The sequence below is a fragment of the Oncorhynchus gorbuscha genome, linkage group LG21, assembly GCF_021184085.1.
Source record: "Oncorhynchus gorbuscha isolate QuinsamMale2020 ecotype Even-year linkage group LG21, OgorEven_v1.0, whole genome shotgun sequence".
In the NCBI taxonomy this organism is placed as follows: domain Eukaryota; kingdom Metazoa; phylum Chordata; class Actinopteri; order Salmoniformes; family Salmonidae; genus Oncorhynchus; species Oncorhynchus gorbuscha.
In genome coordinates, this window is record NC_060193.1 from 18,443,178 (window position 1) to 18,467,920 (window position 24,743).

The 24,743-nt window shown below is 45.3% G+C and overlaps 1 protein-coding gene across 2 annotated transcripts; it reads right to left on the bottom strand.

Annotated features, from left to right (window-relative positions):
- Positions 1–17,441: 17,441 nt before the first annotated feature.
- On the bottom strand, positions 17,442–23,581 carry LOC124008837 (transmembrane protein 88-like). Of its 2 annotated transcripts, XM_046320418.1 has the most exons (4): positions 23,107–23,581; positions 21,353–21,401; positions 20,387–20,788; positions 17,442–17,744 (listed from the first exon to the last, which is right to left on the bottom strand). In XM_046320418.1, exons 3-4 carry the CDS (start codon positions 20,780–20,782, stop codon positions 17,457–17,459), a joined length of 684 nt encoding a protein of 227 aa, XP_046176374.1. In that variant the 5' UTR covers positions 20,783–20,788; positions 21,353–21,401; positions 23,107–23,581; the 3' UTR covers positions 17,442–17,456. The 2 variants fall into 2 exon arrangements, with proteins under 2 accessions (XP_046176374.1, XP_046176373.1); XM_046320417.1 differs by lacking the exon at positions 21,353–21,401 and having other exon boundaries at positions 23,107–23,577.
- Positions 23,582–24,743: the final 1,162 nt, after the last annotated feature.

Consider the following 24,743-nt stretch of genomic DNA (forward strand, 5'->3'; position numbering starts at 1 on the left):
ATCCTCCGTTCCCTCTCCTTAGTCGAGATGCGAATCCCTCCCAGCTGCATGGGCTCAGTCTCAAAGCCAGAGGAGGGAGATGGTTGCGATGCGGAGCAGGGAAACACCGTTGATGCGAGCTCTCTTCCACGAGCCCGGTGACGAAGATCTACCCGTCGTTCTATGCGGATGGCGAGAGCAATCAAAGAGTCCACATCTGAAGGAACCTCCCGGGAGAGAATCTCATCCTTAACCACTGCGTGGAGTCCCTCCAGAAAACGAGCGAGCAGCGCCGGCTCGTTCCACTCACTAGAGGCAGCAAGATTGCGAAACTCAATAGAATAATCCGTTATGGACCGTTCACCTTGGCATAAGGAAGCCAGGGCCCTAGAAGCCTCCTACCAAAAACTGAACGGTCAAAAACCCGAATCATCTCCTCTTTAAAGTTCTGGAACTTGTTAGAGCAATCAGCCCTTGCCTCCCAGATAGCTGTGCCCCATTCTCGAGCCCGGCCAGTAAGGAGTGAAATGACGTAAGCAACCCGAGCTCTCTCTCTAGAGTATGTGTTGGGTTGGAGAGAGAACACAATCTCACACTGCGTGAGAAAGGAGCGGCACTCAGTGGGCTGCCCGGAGTAGCAAGGTGGGTTATTAACCCTAGGTTCTGGAGGCTCGGCAGGCCAGGAAGTAACAGGTGGCACGAGACGTAGACTCTGGAACTGTCCAGAGAGGTCGGAAACCTGAGCGGCCAGGTTCTCCACGGCATGGCGAGCAGCAGACAATTCCTGCTCGTGTCTGCCGAGCATGGCTCCTTGGATCTCGACGGCAGTGTAACGAGCGTCTGAAGTCGCTGGGTCCATTACTTGGTCGGTTCCTTCTGTCATGCAGGTGATAGAGGACCCAAAAGCGACTTAACAGAAACAGAGTTTATTCAAATCCAAACAGGGAGTAACAGAAATCCTCTAGTCTGTAGAGGGGAATAACAAGAGAAGCGGCCACAGACTGCAGGTCGCTTCGGGTAGGCGCAGGCCGTAGTAGACAGAGACACCTGCTCACACGCAGCATCTGATGAAGGCAAAAAACACGACAGGACAGGGCGAAACACAATCACAGCATGGTGAATACAAAACAAGGAACCGACGGGACAGGAACGGAACACAAAGGAATAAATAGGGACTCTAATCAGGGGAAAGGATCGGGAACAGGTGTGGGAAGACTAAATGATGATTAGGGGAATAGGAACAGCTGGGAGCAGGAACGGAACGATAGAGAGAGGAGAGAGAGGGAGGGGGAGAGAGAGGGATAGAAAAAGGGAACGAACCTAATAAGACCAGCAGGGGGAAACGAACAGAAGGAAAAGCAAAATGACAAGATGATATAAGACAAAACATGACACCGGGTAGCCATTTGATTAATTAAATGTTTAGCAGGCTTATGGCTTGGGGGTAGAAGCTGTTAAGGACCCTTTCTTACCCAAACTTGGCACTTCGATACCGCTTTCCGTGCACTAGCAGAGAGAACAGTCTATGACCTGGCTGGAGTCTTTGAGAATTTTTAGGGCCTTCCTCTGACACCGACTGGTATAGAGATCCTGGATGCCAGGATGCTTGGCCCCGGCGATGTACTGGGACGTACGCAGTCCAGTGGAGGCTGTTGAGGGAAGGACGGCTCATAATAATGTCTGAAATGGAGCGAATGGAATCAAACACATTATTCAGCTCCAGCTAAGCTTCCACCAACCTCCTGTGGTATGCACTACCCTCTGTAGGGTCTTACAATCGGATGCCGAGCAGTTGCCATACCAAGCTGTGATGTAACCAGTCAGGATGCTCTTGATGGGAGAGTTAAGGTGGTGTTGGCGGGGTGCATTCCACTGGGATTGGTATTCTGTAGGGGAATAGGGATTTAAAAATAGTGGGAAGTCTTTCAGCAGTACAGGGCAGGGTTTTAATAGTAGATATCGATTTGAGGGGTACATTTCTTTGAATAACTATTGCACCATCGACACCCAAAGAAAGGAGGGAAACGATTACCAACTGGACGCTATTTTTATGATAAACAGACAGGTTTTTATGGGGGAGATGACTGTGGGTTATCTCGGAGGGAAAACAATTTGGTTGATATTTATATAGTGGCGCATGCAAATTATCCCGGGTTCACCTGGGGAAACAGCAGGGGCGAGAGGAGCCACAGATTGTGTTTGTCAGGTGTGGACTCTGCACGCGTCACTCCTGTATTCTATACTGACCACAGTTGTCTGTCTCTCTTGCTGCCTTAAATAATGACAATACCTTGTGTAAAGACCCTGAATTAATCTCTAACTTTGTGAATTCTTTCTATAAAAATCTGTAAAAATCTAATTTTAATGGGATTGAATGTCAACATTTTATGAAACATGTCCATTGTCATGTTCCAGTTATTTCTGATGAGTTCACATCCATATGGAAAGATGAGTTCACATCCATATGGAAAGATGAGTTCACATCCATATGGAAAGATGAGTTCACATCCATATGGAAAGATGAGTTCACATCGATATGAAAAGATTCGTTCACATCCATATGGAAAGATGAGTTCACATCCATATGGAAAGATGAGTTCACATCCATATGGAAAGATGAGTTCACATCCATATGGAAAGATGAGTTCACATCCATATGCAAAGATGAGTTCACATCCATATGGAAAGATTCGTTCACATCCATATGGAAAGATTCGTTCACATCCATATGGAAAGATGAGTTCACATCCATATGGAAAGATGAGTTCACATCCATATGGAAAGATGAGTTCACATCCATATGGAAAGATTCGTTCACATCCATATGGAAAGATTCGTTTTTTAATAGTAGATATTAGATTAGAAATGCTCTTAAATCTATGAAGAAAGGCAAAGCACCTGGAACAGATGGTCTTTCTGTACAATTGTATTTACACTTTTGGGAACATTTAGAGGGACCGGTATTCAACATGTTCCAGGAATGCCTAGCTAAGGGTGATTACTACGATGAAACAAGGGGATATTACCAAAACCTGATAAAGATCGCTTTTTCATAGATCATTTGAGACCTACTACATTATTAAATACAGATTATAAATGGATAACTTTAGCATATGCCAATAGACTTATATTGGGCTTAAACCATTTTATTAATGAATTGTTTTCATGAAAGGTCGCCACATCAGCTGTAACATTAGGTTAGTTTTAGAATTGATTGATTACGGTGAGTTAATTGACTCCAACGTATTTATTTTATTCCTCGACTTTTGTAAATAATTTGATACAATAGAACACAAATTCCGTATACATTCGCTGTACACGTTTGGTTTTGGGACTATAGCTTTGTCTCTGTTATCAATATGTTTTATAAAGATATTCATATTGATATTATGATTAATCGTAACACATCTCAAATATTTCAAATTCATCGTAGTGTACGCCAGGGTTGCCCTATTTCAGATTTCTTATTCGTTTTAGTTGTAGAATTACTATCTATTAGCATTTTAAACAACCCCGAATTAAAAGGTATTCCAATATTTGGAAAATAAATACAAATATTTCAGTTAGCAGACGATACCGCTCTGTTTCTAAAAGACAAGGATCAAGTTGCTATTGCACTTAATATCATCAAATCATTCTCTTCAGCTTCTGGTCTGGAACAGAATTGAAATTGAAATAAATGCGAAATATTATCCACACGTAAATCAAATGACCAATCTATTGAGAATATTCCAGTGAAAGATAATGTGAAATATTTAGGGGTGCACATGGCGAAAAAAACATATTGTCCGTCAACATCTCAATTTCTCTCAGATTCAAGAAAAGAAAAATCCATCTTTAACTGGTTCCATCGTGACCTCTCTATTATTGGAAGGGTTATATTGTCCAAAACAGAGGTTCTGTCACGTTTTGTCTACCCTGCTCTATCCTATTTGTAGCTGATCAAACCAGCAAGGATACCAACAAAACTTTCTTACACTTTATATGGAAAAATAAACAACGCAAACTTAAGGAGTCTGTAATATGAAACCAAAGAGCTGATGGTGGGCTTGAAGTACTAGATTTCATTGATATCAACAATACCTTTAAAGTTAACTGGGTGAAAAGATGTATGCTTAGCTAAGAATCTATATGGTACTTCATTTCCTGTGATATTTGTATGAAATTGGGTGGTCTTCAATTTTTGTGAAAGTGCAATTATTCTCCAGCAAAATTACCCATCAAACTGGACAAATTTCATGAACAAGCCCTTTTAGCCTGGAAACCGTGTTATGTCTTCTGCCACGCCACATGTTGTTGATTTAGACCAAACGTGGTGTGGTAGGGAGAAAATTAACCTGGAACTTGCAAATGCACATAGTGTTCAGGGATATATAGGTGTGCGTTCATAAATTCACTCGGGCTATCTACTCGGATTTCAGAGCACTCTCATCTGAGTGTGCCAGAGCGCAGAATAACTGGTGCAACACCTGTTGAATATGACCGGTGTCAAATCAAATCACATTGGTCACATACACATGGTTAGCAGATGTTAATGCGAGTGTAGCGAAATGCTTGTGCTTCTAGTTCCGAACATGCAATAATATCTAACAAGTAATCTAACAATTTCACAACAACTACCTTAAACACACAGAAGTGTAAAGGAATTCATAAGAATATGTACAATATATACTGAAATATATGGATGAGCGATGACCGAAAGGCATAGGCCAGATGCAGTAGATGGTATAGAGTACAGTATATACATATGAGATGAGTAATGTAGATTATGTAAACAAGATGCAGTAGATGGTATAGAGTACAGTATATACATATGAGATGAGTAATGTAGATTATGTAAACATGATATAAAATAGCATTGTTTAAAGTGGCTAGTGATGCATTTTTATCAATTTTTACATTATTAAAGTGGCTGGAGTTGAGTCAGTATGTTGGCAGCAGCCACTCAATGTTAGTGATGGCTGTTTATCAGTCTGATGGCATTGAGATATAAGCTGTTTTTCAGTCTCTCGGTCCCTGCTTTGATGCACCTGTACTGACCTCGCCTTCTGGATGATAGCGGGTGAACAGGCAGTGGCTCGGGTGGCTGTTGTCCTTGATGATCTTTTTGGCCTTCCTGTGACATCGGGTGGTGTCGGTGTCTTGGAGGGCAGTTAGTTTGCCCCCGGTGATGCATTGTGCAGACCTCATTTACCTCTGGGGAGCCTTACGTCAGTAAACTTCGGCAAAAAAACAGTAATTAAATTCTTGCCAGCAGCACAGTTACAGTCATCAACGATCTAGATATCATGACAACAGCCTAACGAGCTCTGCTAGGGCGAGTAAAATGGTTAGAGTGAGGTGTTCTCTCATTTGTGTCTGGAAGTAGCGAGCCAACTTGAGCCAGTTAGCTTGGGTGCTTGCCGTTGTGCGGTCAGAACGTTGGAACCTCCGGAACCTCCGAGAGCGAAACCCTCTGAATTTATGAACAGACAATTTGACAATGTTCTGAATTTACGAACGTCCAGAGTGCCAGAGTGAATTTAGGAACACACATCGAGATGCACCTGCCTGCTATTACTGTAAATGTGGACCATGAAAAGGCTTTTGACAAGGTAAACCATTCGTTGTTATGTAGAGTTCTGAACTATTTCGGTTTTTGATTTGTTTTTAATGATATGGGTAAGGAAGGATTTATAGTAGACTGATGTTGGTAGCAGGGTAAATATGACGAATATTGGTAAATATAATCACGCAAGTACGAAGTGTCAGACAGGGGGACCCTCTCTCAGAGCTATGTTGGTGTTATATATTGAAACGTTCGCATGCAAGAGATATTCAAGAAATGTCACAATTTTATATTTTAGACGACCTGAGCATGAAAGAGGCAATCAACGTCATTGATGAGTTTTCTGTTGCCTCCAGGTCGAAGATGAACATAAATAAAACATAAATAAAATATATGGGACAGTGGAAATGGAGAACTGTTTATGTGGTTTGAATGTGTGCACGGGACCAATGGTAGTGCTTGGGATATCTTTCGGAAATGAAATTAAAGATGACCTGGTGAATTGGAAATACAAAGTAATTTTGGTTAATAAAAGATTGGGACTGTGGAAATAAAATGAGGCGACTATCTTTTAGCGGACATTCTGCCTTCATTACTTCACCTTGCCTATGTGTTTACGGTTAAGGGTCATGGTGGAGTGGGATAGTAGTAAGCCAAAAACTGAAATAATCCCTTTACATTTTCAGAAAATAGTGAATGGGCATGTCGGCTTGTCTGCAAAGTAAAATAACATGTCGTCAACCACAGAATGCTATGTGTTAAATTGCTACTGATAGAATTAAATTGTTTAGACAACAGACGGAACTATTTTAATTCGCTTGTTTTACACAGACGTATTTGAGTTCGTTCAACATTATATAATCATAATTTGGCTCTGAATACATTTTGTCCCAGGGACAATTGTTTTGCAATTGAAACAATGCCCTATGTTTTATGGGAATGTTCTTTAGCCCATTACATTTACATTACATTTAAGTCATTTAGCAGACGCTCTTATCCAGAGCGACTTACAAATTGGTGCATTCACCTTATGACATCCAGTGGAACAGTCACTTTACAATAGTGCATCTAAATCTTAAAGGGGGGGGTGAGAGGGATTACTTATCCTATCCTAGGTATTCCTTAAAGAGGTGGGGTTTCAGGTGTCTCCGGAAGGTGGTGATTGACTCCGCTGTCCTGGCGTCGTGAGGGAGTTTGTTCCACCATTGGGGGGCCAGAGCAGCGAACAGTTTTGACTGGGCTGAGCGGGAGCTGTACTTCCTCAGTGGTAGGGAGGCGAGCAGGCCAGAGGTGGATGAACGCAGTGCCCTTGTTTGGGTGTAGGGCCTGATCAGAGCCTGGAGGTACTGAGGTGCCGTTCCCCTCACAGCTCCGTAGGCAAGCACCATGATCTTGTAGCGGATGCGAGCTTCAACTGGAAGCCAGTGGAGAGAACGGAGGAGCGGGGTGACGTGAGAGAACTTGGGAAGGTTGAACACCAGACGGGCTGCGGCGTTCTGGATGAGTTGAAGGGGTTTAATGGCACAGGCAGGGAGCCCAGCCAACAGCGAGTTGCAGTAATCCAGACGGGAGATGACAAGTGCCTGGATTAGGACCTGCGCCGCTTCCTGTGTGAGGCAGGGTCGTACTCTGCGGATGTTGTAGAGCATGAGCCTACAGGAACGGGCCACCGCCTTGATGTTAGTTGAGAACGACAGGGTGTTGTCCAGGATCACGCCAAGGTTCTTAGCGCTCTGGGAGGAGGACACAATGGAGTTGTCAACCGTGATGGCGAGATCATGGAACGGGCAGTCCTTCCCCGGGAGGAAGAGCAGCTCCGTCTTGCCGAGGTTCAGCTTGAGGTGGTGATCCGTCATCCACACTGATATGTCTGCCAGACATGCAGAGATGCGATTCGCCACCTGGTCATCAGAAGGGGGAAAGGAGAAGATTAATTGTGTGTCGTCTGCATAGCAATGATAGGAGAGACCATGTGAGGTTATGACAGAGCCAAGTGACTTGGTGTATAGCGAGAATAGGAGAGGGCCTAGAACAGAGCCCTGGGGGACACCAGTGGTGAGAGCGCGTGGTGAGGAGACAGATTCTCGCCACGCCACCTGATAGGAGCGACCTGTCAGGTAGGACGCAATCCAAGCGTGGGCCGCGCCGGAGATGCCCAACTCGGAGAGGGTGGAGAGGAGGATCTGATGGTTCACAGTATCGAAGGCAGCCGATAGATCTAGAAGGATGAGAGCAGAGGAGAGAGAGTTAGCTTTAGCAGTGCGGAGTGCCTCCGTGATACAGAGGAGAGCAGTCTCAGTTGAATGACTAGTCTTGAAACCTGACTGATTTGGATCAAGAAGGTCATTCAGAGAGAGATAGCGGGAGAGCTGGCCAAGGACGTCACGTTCAAGAGTTTTGGAGAGAAAAGAAAGAAGGGATACTGGTCTGTAATTGTTGACATCGGAGGGATCGAGTGTAGGTTTTTTCAGAAGGGGTGCAACTCTCGCTCTCTTGAAGACGGAAGGGACGTAGCCAGCGGTCAGGGATGAGTTAATGAGCGAGGTGAGGTAAGGGAGAAGGTCTCCGGAAAAGGTCTGGAGAAGATAGGAGGGGATAGGGTCAAGCGGGCAGGTTGTTGGGCGGCCGGCCGTCACAAAACGTGAGATTTCATCTGGAGAGAGAGGGGAGAAAGAGGTCAGAGCACAGGGTAGGGCAGTGTGAGCAGAACCAGCGGTGTCGTTTCACTTAGCAAACGAGGATCGGATGTCGTCGACCTTCTTTTCAAAATGGTTGACGAAGTCATCTGCAGAGAGGGAGGAGGGGGAGGGGGAGGAGGATTCAGGAGGGAGGAGAAGGTGGCAAAGAGCTTCCTAGGGTTAGAGGCAGATGCTTGGAATTTAGAGTGGTAGAAAGTGGCTTTAGCAGCAGAGACAGAGGAGGAAAATGTAGAGAGGAGGGAGTGAAAGGATGCCAGGTCCGCAGGGAGGTGAGTTTTCCTCCATTTCCGCTCGGCTGCCCGGAGCCCTGTTCTGTGAGCTCGCAATGAGTCATCAAGCCACGGAGCGGGAGGGGAGGACCGAGCCGGCCTGGAGGATAGGGGACATAGAGAGTCAAAGGATGCAGAGAGGGAGGAGAGGAGGGTTGAGGAGGCAGAATCAGGAGATAGGTTGGAGAAGGTTTGAGCAGAGGGAAGAGATGATAGGATGGAAGAGGAGAGAGTAGCGGGGAGAGAGAGCGAAGGTTGGGACGGCGCGATACCATCCGAGTAGGGGCAGTGTGGGAGGTGTTGGATGAGAGCGAGAGGGAAAAGGATACAAGGTAGTGGTCGGAGACTTGGAGGGGAGTTGCAATGAGGTTAGTGGAAGAACAGCATCTAGTAAAGATGAGGTCGAGCGTATTGCCTGCCTTGTGAGTAGGGGGAAGGTGAGAGGGTGAGGTCAAAAGAGGAGAGGAGTGGAAAGAAGGAGGCAGAGAGGAATGAGTCAAAGGTAGACGTGGGGAGGTTAAAGTCGCCCAGAACTGTGAGAGGTGAGCCGTCCTCAGGAAAGGAGCTTATCAAGGCATCAAGCTCATTTATGAACTCTCCGAGGGAACCTGGAGGGCGATAAATGATAAGGATGTTAAGCTTGAAAGGGCTGGTAACTGTGACAGCATGGAATTCAAAGGAGGCGATAGACAGATGGGTAAGGGGAGAAAGAGAGAATGACCACTTGGGAGAGATGAGGATCCCGATGCCACCACCCCGCTGACCAGAAGCTCTCGGGGTGTGCGAGAACACGTGGGCGGACGAAGAGAGAGCAGTAGGAGTAGCAGTGTTGTCTGTGGTGATCCATGTTTCCGTCAGTGCCAAGAAGTCGAGGGACTGGAGGGAGGCATAGGCTGAGATGAACTCTGCCTTGTTGGCCGCAGATCGGCAGTTCCAGAGGCTACTGGAGACCTGGAACTCCACGTGGGTCGTGCGCGCTGGGACCACCAGATTAGGGTGGCCGCGGCCACGCGGTGTGGAGCGTTTGTATGGTCTGTGCAGAGAGGAGAGAACAGGGATAGACAGACACATAGTTGACAGGCTACAGAAGAGGCTATGCTAATGCAAAGGAGATTGGAATGACAAGTGGACTACACGTCTCGAATGTTCAGAAAGTTAAGCTTACATAGCAAGTATCTTATTGACTAAAATGATTAAAATGATACAGTACTGCTGAAGTAGGCTAGCTGGCAGTGGGTGCGTTGTTGACACTACACTAATCAAGTCGTTCCGTTGAGTGTAATAGTTTCGACAGTGCTGCTATTCGTGGGCTAGCTGGCTAGCTAGCAGTGTTGTTTACGTTACGTTGCGTTAAAAGAACGACAATAGCTGGCTAGCTAACCTAGAAAATCGCTCTAGACTACACAATTATCTTTGATACAAAGACGGCTATACATTTTAAAAAGATGATGAAGAGGTAGCTAAATTAGAACTAAAACATTTGGAAAAGTATTACAATTAGTGACTAGTATCACTTATCAAGGCAAAACTTTGTGAGGCCATATGTAGCGTCGATGACTTCCTCAAGTGGTCACCGACGGGATTGGTTCAATTTATAAAACAATGCAATTCGAAATAGATAAGTGGGGCATCATGTGTGTCAAATGTATATGGAAAGGGATTTGCCTTTCATTGTAAATGTATTTTTATATATATGTATAATTGTATTTTCAATTGTATTTTGTAAATATTTGATATATACTGAGGTTTATTATGAGTTCCCCTTATATAGGCTATGTGTATGTTTTATTATTTTTTAAATTGTTATTTTAACCCCAAGCCTACAAATCTAATTAACATAATAAAGTAATTCCGATTAAAATCCGTGTTTAAGCTAAAGATATCAATGTTTTTGCATGGGCTGCGTCTCAATCCACCACATATGCTGATATTGCCCGTCCGCATCTGGGGTGAAAGGTGACAGAGCTAGAGCGGTGTTTGTCAGACCATGAGACATCTGGGGTGAAAGGTGACAGAGCTAGAGCGGTGTTTGTCAGACCATGAGACATCTGGGGTGAAAGGTGACAGAGCTAGAGCGGTGTTTGTCAGACCATGAGACATCTGGGGTGAAAGGTGACAGAGCTAGAGCGGTGTTTGTCAGACCATGAGACATCTGGGGTGAAAGGTGACAGAGCTAGAGCGGTGTATGTCAGACCATGAGACATCTGGGGTGAAAGGTGACAGAGCTAGAGCGGTGTATGTCAGACCATGAGATATCTGGGGTGAAAGGTGACAGAGCTAGAGCGGTGTTTGTCAGACCATGAGACATCTGGGGTGAAAGGTGACAGAGCTAGAGCGGTGTATGTCAGAACATGAGACAAATGGGGTGAAAGGTGACAGAGCTAGAGCGGTGTATGTCAGACCATGAGATATCTGGGGTGAAAGGTGACAGAGCTAGAGCGGTGTATGTCAGACCATGAGATATCTGGGGTGAAAGGTGACAGAGCTAGAGCGGTGTATGTCAGACCATGAGACATCTGGGGTGAAAGGTGACAGAGCTAGAGCAGTGTTTGTCAGACCATGAGACATCTGGGGTGAAAGGTGACAGAGCTAGTGTGGTGTATGTCAGACCATGAGACATCTGGGGTGAAAGGTGACAGAGCTAGAGTGGTGTATGTCAGACCATGTGACATCTGGGGTGAAAGGTGACAGAGCTAGAGCGGTGTATGTCAGACCATGAGACATCTGGGGTGAAAGGTGACAGAGCTAGAGCGGTGTATGTCAGACCATGAGACATCTGGGGTGAAAGGTGACAGAGCTAGAGCGGTGTATGTCAGACCATGAGACATCTGGGGTGAAAGGTGACAGAGCTAGAGCGGTGTTTGTCAGACCATGAGACATCTGGGGTGAAAGGTGACAGAGCTAGAGCGGTGTATGTCAGACCATGAGACATCTGGGGTGAAAGGTGACAGAGCTAGAGCGGTGTATGTCAGGCCATGAGACATCTGGGGTGAAAGGTGACAGAGCTAGAGCGGTGTTTGTCAGACCATGAGACATCTGGGGTGAAAGGTGACAGAGCTAGAGTGGTGTATGTCAGACCATGAGACATCTGGGGTGAAAGGTGGTAGAGCTAGAGTGGTGTTTGTCAGACCATGAGACATCCCAAAAAACAATCTGAACGGTGTGGCCTACAAAGTATCATGTAGGCCTATCCTTTTGTCCTGATTTGGTCATTGTCAGGTTCCTCCCGAGATTTGTCGAATTGCTACCATATGATCCGTAACAGGTGAAACATTTGAATATTATAACTCATTATAATTGTTAATATGATAATTTCACAAGACTAAAATAGCCCATATGGCCTGTGTGTGTAAATCTAAATACAATTGTATTTGTCACATGTACCGAATACAACAGGTGTAGACTTTACCGTGACATACTTAGTCTACTTATGAGCCCTTTCCAAACAATGCATAGTTAAGAAAATAGTAACACAATAAAAAACAATAGCGACGTTATATACAGTGGAAAGAAATAATATGTGAACCCTTTGGAAACACCTGGATTTCTGCATTTGATCTGATCATCATCTAGGTCACAACAATATACATACAGTCTGCTTAAACTAATAACACACAAATTATTCTATTTTTCTTGTCTGTATTGAATAGATCATCTAAACATTCACAATCTAGGTTGGTAAAAGTATGTGGACCCCTAGACTAATGACTTCTCTGGAAGCTAATTGGAGTCAGGAGTCAGTTAAGCTGGAGTCCAATCAGTGAGACGAGATTGGATATGTTGGTTGGAGCTGCCCTGCCCTATAAAAAACCCTCACAAAATGTGAGTTTGCTGTTTACAAGAAGCATTGCCTGAATTAGCCATGTTGGAAAAGAAAGCCATATCTCTGTCCAATGTCTGTGTTCTTTTGCGCATCTTAATCTTTTCTTTTTATTGGCCAGTCTGAGATATGGCTTTTTATTTGCAACTCTGCCTAGAAGGCCAGCATTCCGGAGTCGCCTCTTCACTGTTGATGTTGAAACTGATGTTTTGTGGGTACTATTTAATGAAGCTGCCAGTTGAGGACTTGTGAGGTGTTTGTTTCTCAAACTAGACACGCTAATGTACTTGTCCTCTTGCTCAGTTGTGCACCGGGGCCTCCCACTCTTCTTTCTATTCTAGTTAGTGACAGATTGCGCTGTTCTATGAAGGGAGTAGTACACAGCGTTGTACGAAATCTTCAGTTTCTTGGCAATTTCTCACATGGAATAGACATTAATTTCTCAGAACAAGAATAGACGAGTTTCAGAAGAAAGGTTTTTGTTTCTGGCCATTTTGAGCCTGTAATCAAACCCACAAATGCTGATACTCCAGATACACAACTAGTCTAAAGAAGGACTGTTTTATTGCTTCTTTAATCAGAACAACAGTTTTCAGCTGTGCTAACATAATTGCAAAAGGGTTTTCTAATGATCAATTAGCCTTTTTAAAATGATAAACTTGTATTAGCTAACACAACGTGCCATTGGAACACAGTAGTGATGGTTGCTGATAATGGGCCTCTGTAGGCCTATGTAGATATTCCATTCAAAATCATCCGTTTCCTGCTACAAAAGTCATCTACAACATTAACAATGTCTACACTGTATTTCTGATCAATTTGATGTTATTTGAATGGACCAAAAATGTGATTTTCTTTCAACAACAAGGACATTTCTAAGTGACCTCAAACTTTTGGGTTTGAACCAATAGGGTTCTTCAACTGTACCCATTGGAGAACTCTTTTTGGTTCAAGGTACATCCATTTTGGGTTCCATGTAGAGCCGTTTTGGGTTCCATGTAGAATCCTCTTTGAAAGGAACCCAAAACATGCTGAACAAAAATATAAACACAACATGTAAAGTGTTGGTTCCATGTTTCATGAGCTGAAATAAAAGATCCCAGAAATGTTCCATACGCACAAAAAGCTTGTTTCTCTCAAAATTTGTTCACAAATTTGTTTACATCCCTGTTAGTGAGTATTTCTATTTTGAGAAGATGATCCATCCACCTCACAGGTGTGCCATATCAATAAGCTGATTAAACAGCATTATCATTACACAGGTGCACCTTGTGCCGGGGACAATAAAAGGCCACTCTAAAATGTGCTGTTTTGCAATACAACACAATGCCACAGATGTCTTAAGTTTTGATGGAGCTTGTAATTGGCATGCTGACTGCAGGAATGTCCTCCAGAGCTATTGCCAGAGTATTTCATGTTAATTTCTCTACCGTAAGCCACCTCCAACATCCTTTGGAGAATTTGGCAGTACGTCCAACTGACCTCACAATCGCAGACCACTTGTTTGGCTTGTGGTCAGGCGGTTGGCAGATGTCAATATTGTGAAAAGAATGCCCCATGGTGGTAGTGGGGTAATGGTATGAGCAGGCTTACGCTACCAACAATGCATTTTATTGATGGCAATTTGAATGCACAAAGATATCGTGACAAGATCCTGAGGCCCATTGTCGAGCCATTCATCCCTCGCCATCACCTCATGTTTCAGCATGATAATGTACGGCAGCACATCACAAGGGTCTGTACACAATTCCTGGAAGCAGAAAATACCCCAGTTCTTCCATGGCCTGCATACTTACCAGACATATCACCCATTGAGCACGTTTGGGATGCTCTGGATTGACGTGTACGACAACAAAGGAGATGTGTCGCGCTGCATGAGGCAGATGGTGGTCACACCAGATACTGACTGGTTTTCTGATCCACCCCTACCTTTTTTAAGGTCTCTGTGACCAACAGATGCATATCTTGAAGCCCAGTCATGTAAAATCCATAGATTAGGGCCTAATGTACTTATTTAAATTGACTGATTTCCATATATGAACTGTAACTTAGTAAAATCTTTAGGCTAGGTTGTAGCAACCTCATGATGGGTATAGAGAAAATATGAGTATCATGTAGTAGCCTAAACCTATCGATGTTACATTGAACTAGGTGAATGGAACATGAATGGCAGTCATCTAATATGCTGTAATAGAAATAAGGTCATGAAAAAAAAGAACGTCCTCCCTCATCTTAAACGGCACTGACCGCCACTGGTGAGCACCCACGTCCTGGGGTTGAGGATGGACACTGGGGTGAGCACCCACGTCCTGGGGTTGAGGATGGACACTGGGGTTGAGGATGGACACTGGTGAGCACCCACGTCCTGGGGTTGAGGATGGACACTGGTGAGCACCCACGTCCTGGGGTTGAGGATGGACACTGGTGAGCACCCACGTCCTGGGGTTGAGGATGGACACTGGTGAGCACCCACGTCCTGGGGTTGAGGATGGACACTGGTGAGCACCCACGTCCTGGGGTTGAGGATGGACACTGGTGAGCACCCACGTCCTGGGGTTGAGGATGGACACTGGTGAGCACCCACGTCCTGGGGTTGAGGATGGACACTGGTGAGCACCCACGTCCTGGGGTTGAGGATGGACAGAATGACAGGTTTGGGACAAGTCCAAGTTGTTAAGGTTGTAGAAGTCGTGTAGTCTATGCCCTGCATAATCTTTTTCCTAACAACTAACATAATTATCCTTACCCTAACATAATTATCCTAACCCTAACATAATTATCCTAACCCTAACATAATTCTCCTAACCTGTTGCATAAATTCTCTAACCTGCCACAAAAAGCCACATCTGACAAAGCTGTATCCCATCTCGTCAAACCCCTGATTTATTCTTCAATGATTTCTTCTTCTTCTTCAATAATTTTGAAGCCGACCTGTCAGACAACTCTTGTATAAGGCCGGTATTGATATTATTTCTAGATTGTGGACAATATTGTGAAATCATTGTCTCGTTTGTTGTATATGTATATGTTATTGAATAGTTGTAACAGTTTTTGAATCTGGCACCCCAATAAGATTGTGTCTGTGGTTAAGTTCTTGTCTTACTGTAATTTGTTAGATTGCTTTTTGACAATGACATATGTCAGAAAGCTGATTCCATTGCTTATTTCAAACCAGAAGAGAATTGCTGATGGTCTTGGGCGGCGCCGGGGTAGGGGAGGGTTTGGCCAGTGGGGTTTTCCTTGGCTCATTGTGCTCAAGTGTAGTGGTTCCCAACCAGGGGTACTAGGACTACTGGTGGTACTTGGCCTATCCACAAGGGGTACATGAGAAGACTCATGAGGCCATAGTCCTACTGGTAAAATGCACATGAGGGGGTACTTCAGGGGTACTCCAGGTAGAGCAGAATTGAGTTGGTGGTACAGTAACGAAAAAGGTTGGGAACCACTGCTCTAGCGACTCCTTGTGACAGGTCCGGGCACCTGCAAGCTGGTCATCAGTCCGGTCATCAGTCGAACAGTGTTTCCTCCATCACAATGGTGCGGCTGGCACGCGGGTTAAGCAAGCAGTGTGATAAGAAGTAGGCAGCCAGGTAGGTCATAATTCAGGGAGAAAACTGGGTAAAAAAAATATGCTTGTGGCCATAGTACTGGGACAGGAGACTTCTTGGGAATACCAGGTGCCGTAAAACAAACAAAAAAGGAAGAAAAATAATCAAATAGAAGCAAAAACAGAAGAGAATTGCTGGAACACTTCTGCACTCATCGTGTCATGCACTGAAAAAGCACAAGAGGGCACTATATTATAACATTCAAGTATCCTCTCGCCTCGTCGTCATTACTCCCCCAGTTATATTATGTTGGTGGATCCAGACACACATTAGTCACATTTAAACTTGTGATAATATCCAGCTGGAGTGAGTTTATGTGTTTATGAAGTCCTCGTGCCAAGCAGTTGTACTCACTGGCTCTGCTTGTGATTTACTTATGCAATAACCTCTCCTCCACTTTGTAGAGAGGAGTGTGTATAACCCATAATGATGTGTGTGTGTGTGCGTACGTGTGTGCGTAGGTGTGAATGCATAACCACAATGAACTCTGTTTTTTATTTATAAAAGAAAAATGACTCCAATTGATTCCAAATAGGCTATATTTGAAAAAAGGAAATGTACAAGAAACAGTAGTAGTCATACACCTTAGTAAATTAAATGTACAAACTATGCTAAACACAAAATGTCCTTCATGGTGTATAAATGCTTATAGACATTGTCTTGAATCAATGTTATTGATATCTTAAAGAGGTGTAGGTAGCCTAGTGGTTAAGAGCGTTGGGCAGGTAAGTCGCTCTGGATAAGAGCGTCTGCTAAATGACTTAAATGTAAATGTAAATGTAAGTAAAAGGTTGCTGGTTTAAATCCCAGAGTGTTTAAAAGGTGAAACATGTGTCTATGTACCTTTGAGCAAGGCACTTAACCCCAGTTGCTCTGGAAAGAGCTTCCTGCAAATTACTCAAATGTTTTATAAAATGTGGACACATGGCAGTGATATATTCTTCATTAATGCCCAGTGTTTCACTGCATAAACTAAACGTAGTCTGCGGTGTGATTGAGATGCTTGCTGTTGATTTATTGCCTCTACTTCTAGAACAGTGTAAAAATCCCTGCTCCTTTTTCGTCTGCTATAACATTTTCGAACACAATATATCAATGGTTCAAAAGCAATTTTTACATTAAAGGGATAGCAGATAACGTGGTGGTGTGAGGGAGGTTACTTCGGTTGAACTCAGGCCAGAGGAATGGTTAACTTTGTTCTTTAAACTATGGTGCCTATACTGTAGTCTTCCCAGATATTAGTTTGGCTGCTGTAGTTTTTGTCCTCTTTCTCCTCCTCCCTTCTCTAATGTTCTTCCCTCCTTTAATTTCCTCCCTCTCATCCCATCCCCCTCCTCTCATCCCATCTCCTCTAATCTTGGCTCGCCCTTCCTCCCCCTCACTCACTCTCCCTCCCTCCTTTCTTCCTCTCTCTCTTTCTTACCCCCTTGTCTTTCTCTCTTTCTGCCTCTTCCTCTCTCTTTCCCTCCATCCTCCCTCTCTCTCTCCTCCTTGCACCCTCCTCCAACCTCAATCCCTCCCCTTTCTCCCCCTTCACACCCAGACCTTTCCCTTCCCGCCTCCCTCCCCTCCAGACCTGCTGCCTCCACAGCAGCCCCCTCCCAGGCCATGGTGTTTTGTAGCGGGCAGGTTCTTGTAGACGGCCCTGGAGTACGGTATGAAGCAGAGTCCCAACTGGAGGTGACGCGCCAGGCGGCAGTAGGCAGCCAGAGCCAGTACCAGGAGCGGGGTGACCAGGAGGAACCCGACCACTAGGAGGGCCACACAGCCCCCGTCGCTCAGCAGGTCCGAACAGTAGCGGGTCGTCCCCTGAGGGCGCACCTGGGGAGAGGAGAGGGGGCAGTGGAGGAGAGGGAGGGTTTTTCTGCTTGATTATGTTGCTGTTTTTCACATGACCAGAAGAATGTGTTGCACCAACAACGAAGAGATTGACATAATGTTCTTATGACTGTATAATGACAATAATGCAATGTCAATGCAACAGAAATGTATTGATCTCAAATGTTGCTATAGTTCCTGACAAGCTGATGAAGCGAATCAAGCTTTCTGTTGGAGTCTTGTCAGAACAGATGGAGAGAGTTATTGGTTTCAGCACCCATGTTCAAGAGAAGTGAAGGATGGAGGAGTCAGAGACTAATGCGGGGATAGACAGATGGAGGAGAGGAGAGGAGGAGATGCAGGGAGACGATGACGTGCCCCTGTTGGAATGTGTGTCGGAGGTCAGGACAGACACAGAGCAGATCGCAGTCTGACACACACACACACACACACACACACACACACACACACACACACACACACACACACACACACACACACACACACACACACACACACACACACACACACACACACACACACACACACACACACACACACACACACACACACACACACACACACACACACACACACACGAAGAAGGAGGGGCCCTTCCATAGATGAAATGTGATGAATTGCCATTCTTATATCACAGCTGTGAAACATCACAAAAATATATATGGATCTTTAGAATTAAAATGTCCACCTGCTGGTGTGGTATGTGATGTTGTTAGTGTGAGGGAGAAGTGGTAGAAGTGGTAGCAGAGAATGGAGAGAATGTGAGGAATGCACTGGAGGGAAAATGGAGGGGCTGTCACCCTTCCTTATCTCTATGTGGTAAGAACATAATACGCAAGTGGAGGGGGATGGAGGGTGAGGAGAGGCACAGAGGGGTGAGGGAGGGAGGGATGGCGGGAAACAGGTTGGGAGGTGAACAGATAACACTACAGTATGTCCATGCTTATTTCTACTTTCTAAGGCCAGGGGGTTTATGTCCCACAGCCAACCTTCTGAAAATATTTGATATTCATAGCTCTTATTGGGGTGTCTAGCTCTGGAATCATGCAACTGTATCATGCCAGTTAAAGTTAATCTAGTTTAATGCAGCTGCTTAGTAGGGTAGGCAGTCATTGTAAATAAGAATGTGTTCTTAAATTCTTAACTGACTTGCCTAGTTAAATAAAGGTTAAATAAAAAATAAAAATAAATAGTGAAGATATTCCCTTCCCCTTTTTCAAAATTGTTGGTGAATGTTTTTCAGAGTTTGTGTAATTCAATATTTTGTGACAACGAACTGCGACATCAGGATAACTTGTTTAGCTAGCTTTAACATTCCTTCCTTCCTCCCTTTCTTTCTCATCCACCTCTCTCCTTTGTTTCAATCCTGCCTCTCTCTCCCTCTCCACCCTAATCCCTCCTTAATCTGGTGCCACAAGGTTCCTAATTGGTTAGAGGGGAGGGGAATCCTGTAACACACACACACACACACACACACACACACACACACACACACACACACACACACACACACACACACACACACACACACACACACACACACACACACACACACACACACACACACACACACACACACACACACACACACACACACACACACACACACACACACACACACACACACACAGTCATTAGTAAGGTGGGGCTAACTGGGGTCAAAGGTGTGTGTGTGTGTGTGTGTGTGTGTGTGTGTGTGTGTGTGTGTGTGTGTGTGTGTGTGTGTGTGTGTGTGTGTGTGTGTGTGTGTGTGTGTTCACGCATGTGCTTATGCGTGCGTCTGTCTGTGTGTGAGCTCAAGTGTGCTAAATTCATTTCGCACTTAATGTTTTCCTATTTTGGCTGTGAATATGTGAGTGTGTGTTTAAAGCTTTCTTCGACATAGCCTTGTCCTAGATTTGTAGGAGTTAAAGCATATAGATATGGGACCAGCTAGGCAAGCTAATCCCTACCTCCCTCTATTCTTTAAAGTCTTTCCCTTGACTCCGGACCTGTCCAGTCGGATTCTCAAAAATTCTCTCCAAAATAGCTCCATATTCCCTATATAGAGCAGTACTTTTAACAGAGCTCTATGGTCCCTGGTCAAAAGTAGTGCACTATAAAGGGAATAGGGTGCCATTTGGAACGCAGTCCCTGTTCTTAAACATCTGAGAAATACTGAGAAACTCTCTGCCTGATCTGCTTATGAAACTCATCACAGAGGGCCAAACTCCACCCTCATCTTCTGCTAAAATATTCCAAACTCATGCTGGGTGGTGAAAGTTTAGTTATGAGTTTTAGGATTCACAGTTAGTCCCTCCTGAAATGTCAGCCTATATGACTACTCTGTATACCATAGGATTATCTAATATTATTCTGATCTATTATCTAGTTAGCTTCTCGTGACGATACCTCCCGAAGGCTCTAATGTTATGAGTGTGTTAGCAAACACACCTTCACTCAGACATATACAGTAGATGAGTTATGAATATGAAATTGAAATGACACTCAGGAACTTTGGTTGATGGAGTAACCTTTCCTCTGAATTTTCCCTCAGGTTATTCATTAGAGAGCGTGACAACTCTCTGCCTGAATAGTAGAAGAAGGAGAAGAAGAAGACACACCCCACCGCTTTCCCTCCTTACCGTAGAATGACACAGGAACCCAAACACCACCATCACTATAGCCGGGGTGAGGATGAGTCCGAACACCAGTCCGGCCAGGCAGGCGTTGATCCCCGCTATGACCAGGTTCTGGGCCGTCACCAGCACTGAGCACGCCCAGCAGTCCAGAGAGCCCCTCAGCTCCAGGGGAGCGTCACTCCCTCCTCCCCCGCTCTCGGCTGCAAAGTACGGGGGAGGCACCACCACGCCGGAGGGTGTCCCCACGGGGGCGGTGGAGGCCAGGGAGTTGGAGTGCTGGAGGTGGTGGTGGTGCTGGTGGTGGGGGTGATGGTGGGGGTGCATGTGGGGGGAGAGCTCCTCAGAGAGGTCAAGGGCCTGGTGGTGAGCCCCCTTCTCCAATGTGCCACTCATACTCATGGTCAACTGGGTAGGAGGGGAGGGAGAGAGAGGAAGAAGGGGCAGAGTTTAGCCAGGTTTGAGAAAGCAAAAATGGTCCCTACTTCTCGGATGTGGAAATACTGTTCCAAGCATATGCGAATGTGAAATGGTTTGGCTTTTCACAAATGGATCTTTATAGTGACAGTGTCATGCTTTTTGATAGCCAATTTGTGCAACAGAAGTCTCTCCCTGTCTCAAACTCATGTCTATCGCAAACTTGGTCCGTAGACATATCATAGCTGAGGTTCAGTCTTCAAATGTAGAATGAACCAGGGAGTTCACAGGGAGCTTAGAGGACTTTATCTGTTAGAGGAAGAGGAAGGCAGGCTGCACGGCGTAATCTATCAACTCTTATATCTTCTATCAGAACAGGATAGTTATCTGAAATCTGATTGGCCCAGAGGAAAGGAACCTAATTGCCAGGCAAGGGTGCACAGAGGATGATGATGGATAAGATGAAGATGAAGGGTAAGAGACAGAATCAAAGGATGTGTGTGTGTGTGTGTGTGGTGTGTGCGTGCGTGCGTCTGTGTATGCTTGTGCACGTGCCTGAATGCATTTGTTTATCTTGGCACTGGTTGAAGACTGCAGTTCATGTCTGGTCAGAAATAGAAAACATACAAGTCATGTCATGGCCTTATGTTCAAGACACTGTAAAAGTGTTGTTTGATTCTTCCAGTATGGTAAAAACAACTCCAAATCAGCGCAGACCAAGTTGGAAGTTTCCTTGAATCAGCGATAAGTAACAACTCATAACTGACATGTCCCATTAACAGTGACAGGATAGCAACCTACCCCCCCCCCCCCCTTACTGAGCGTTGCACAAAACGGCCTGAACAATGGACCAGGGTCAGTTGCCAGCCTTCCTCCCAGAAATACCCCTGCCCTCAGCACCGCTCTGTACCGCTCTGCACCAAAGTGATAAATCTATCAGGACAGACCAGAAAGGCCAAGGTCTAGAACTTAACAATGTTAGTTCAGAAGTTGTGTAAAAGTGTATTGAGCAATATCCCACAAGTGCAGGGTAAAACGAATGCCATAGCAAAGAGAAGAATACCCACAAACATTTTGGTGGTATGTAAGTACACTCGAGAGAATTAAGGCAGTGTTTGTATGGGTATTGTTCTTCTTCCTCCCCTTAGTACTTTTAGTACTGGCACATCTAGCACTTCCACAGGTGCAGGATACAAAACCACCCACATATTAGGTATTGGTAGGGCCATGATCATGCTGCTGCTCCCTCTATGATCATTCCACCCACCCCCTCAATATTCTTTACTTAGCTTCCACCCCAATGGACATGTATTTATTCATCACTGCCACAGTTGTTATTATGTATATAGTGCTATTTCTATTTCAATAGTTTTTTTATGACCATTTTCATCATTTTATTTCACTAGTCCTGCATGTTGGAGCTCGAAGCCTAAGATTTTCACTGTACCCTGCAATCACACCTGCAACCCTGTACACGTGACTATTAAACACTCGGAATCTGAATGAGTTTTTCCTGACCATGATAAACTCCTGGCCTAGGTTATACGTGGGTACTCATCTTCTTTTAACCACCCCTTCTTACTTTTACCCGACAAACACACATCACCCGCATACCTCATCCGACCGCTGACCCTGACCCCAACCACGCTACGGAAGAGGTCCACTTGAGATGTGTCCCTGCCAGACGTCGCTACCTCAACAGTGTTCTGTGTCAACCTCCCATTGTTAGTGAAGTGTTGTCGTTCAGGTCTAAGGTCGGGGGTGCAGGAAGAGTCCAACTAGCTCACTCATTGTGACCTAAGGCCCTATACTTGGCCTACACTTGGCCTACACTTGGCCGTTACTTGGCCTACCCTTGGCCATCTGTTTTACACAATGTACTTGGCTTTCTTTTTTCCATTTTATGAGGCGTCGATTGTTTTTCATAACCATGGAGACACTTGATCTTAACGCCATAGAAATTATTGAATTACCTACAGTATCTTCAAATGAGCTTCCTCTCTAGCTTGTGGTGACTGATAGAGCACTGAACTACATTCAAGCTGGTCCTTCAAAGATTCTGACATTCTCATCTAGAACATTCAGGAGAAGCTCTTTTGTTCTATTATTCTATTGTCTTTTGGCTGGCAGTTGCATACATGTGACGCCTGTCTGAAACGTGACCTACGCATTTAATTATCAGTGATGAGAACCAGAATTGTCATTTTAAAATGCTTTTGTGAACGTTCTTTCGTAGATATTAGATTAGAAATCATCTGAAAAGAATGTTTTAGTTAATTCAACCTCTCTGTGGCTGGTTTCTCACTCACATTGCGTGGAGCCGGGTAGAGCCTCTCTCTGATCCTTGCGGTTCTCTTCTCTTCTTGCAAGTTACACTGAAACTCTCTCTCCTCTTAACCACGTATACAAGCAGGTGGACAAGGTTCACAAACGTTAACAACTTCTCTCTCTCTCCCGTCTTTTCTCAAATCTCCCCTTGCGGTTCTCGCGCTCATGCATCAGTTCAGATTCCTTCACACTCTTGTCAATGAAGTCGGGAGCAGCTTGTATTGTAGTGGCATGCTGGTATGTTGGCCTTCTGCAGCCGTAGTGGTGATCTCCTGCTGTTTCCCCTCGTCGTCGGTCCGTCAGGGATAAGTCAGTGTGCTTTGTTTTATCATCCGTTGTTCTCTCCCTGACTGCAGTTGACTACTCCAGCCTCAACGTTTTGGGTCTCAGCTCCTTAGAATTATCCCAAACTTCTGTACCTCCCACCGTCAGTCCGCCCCTCCTCTTCTCCTATTCTCACTCTTTCTCTGTTTGATACAAGAGCCCCTCTTGAGGAATTAGAGGGATGCCTTTCTCTCCCGCTCTCACTCCCTCTCTACCCTCCCTCTTTCCCCCTCCCTTTCTTAACTACTACATTGAGTGCTTGTGCCCCTTCCACTCACTCCCCTCCCTCTATCTCCCTTTTAACTACTATACCCAGTGCTTGCAATGCACCCACATCTCTTCTCTCGTTCCCTCTGTTAACGGTGTGTAGCACTCTGGGGGTCTTTGGGGTTGGAGCTCCTCTGATAACCTGAGAAGTGATGGAGCATGTGGAGAGAGGGAGAGGGGAGAAGGAGAGAGTGAGAGAGGGGGAGCGAGAGAGGGAGAGGGGAGAAGGAGAGAGTGAGAGGGGGAGCGAGAGAGGGAGAGGGGAGAAGGAGAGAGTGAGAGAGAGACGGGGAGAGAGAGAGACGGGGAGCGAGAGAGGGAGAGGGGAGAAGGAGAGAGTGAGAGAGGGGGAGCAAGAGAGGGAGAGGGGAGAAGGAGAGAGTGAGAGAGAGACGGGGAGAGAGAGAGACGGGGAGCGAGAGAGGGAGAGGGGAGAAGGAGAGAGTGAGAGAGGGGGAGCGAGAGAGGGAGAGGGGAAAAGGAGAGAGTGAGAGAGAGACGGGGAGAGAGAGAGACGGGGAGAGAGAGAGAGCGAGTGTTTATTTAAAGAGCTGCTGTGCCGCTGTGGTCTAATCAGCAGTCAGGGATGGAGCAGAGTTAACACGGTGCCCCTGACATCCCCACCATGTTACAGACAGGATCACAACCCTGGTTGGTTAGACTAACTAATATAAAGATATACATTACAGTGCTTTTGATATTGTACAAAGATTTCTGTAAGTAACACATTTTGGTATGAAACTTTACTTACACTATTAGCCCCAACCCTAGCCTTTAATTGAACCCTGACCCCAAACCTAACCCTTAACCCTTAACCATAACCCCAGCCCCACCCCTACCCCTAGCTCAACCCCAACTCTAACCCTAGCTTAAACCCTTAACCTAACCATAGCTCCAACCCTACCCCTAGCCCTAACCCGAGCCCTAACCCTAGCTTAAACCCTTAACCTAACCCTAGCTCCAACCCTACCCCTAGCCCTAACCCGAGCCCTAACCCTAGCTCCAACCCTACCCCTAGCCCTAACCC

What these genes read in the sequence shown, in the direction of transcription:
- LOC124008837 (XM_046320418.1), bottom strand. Translation starts at nt 20,782, where the DNA reads ATGAGTATGAGTGGCACATTGGAGAAGGGGGCTCACCACCAGGCCCTT. An exon ending in GGTTCCTGTGTCATTCTACG is followed by an intron (nt 17,745 to 20,386) that starts GTAAGGAGGGAA and finishes TCCTCTCCCCAG; the next exon opens with GTGCGCCCTCAGGGGACGAC.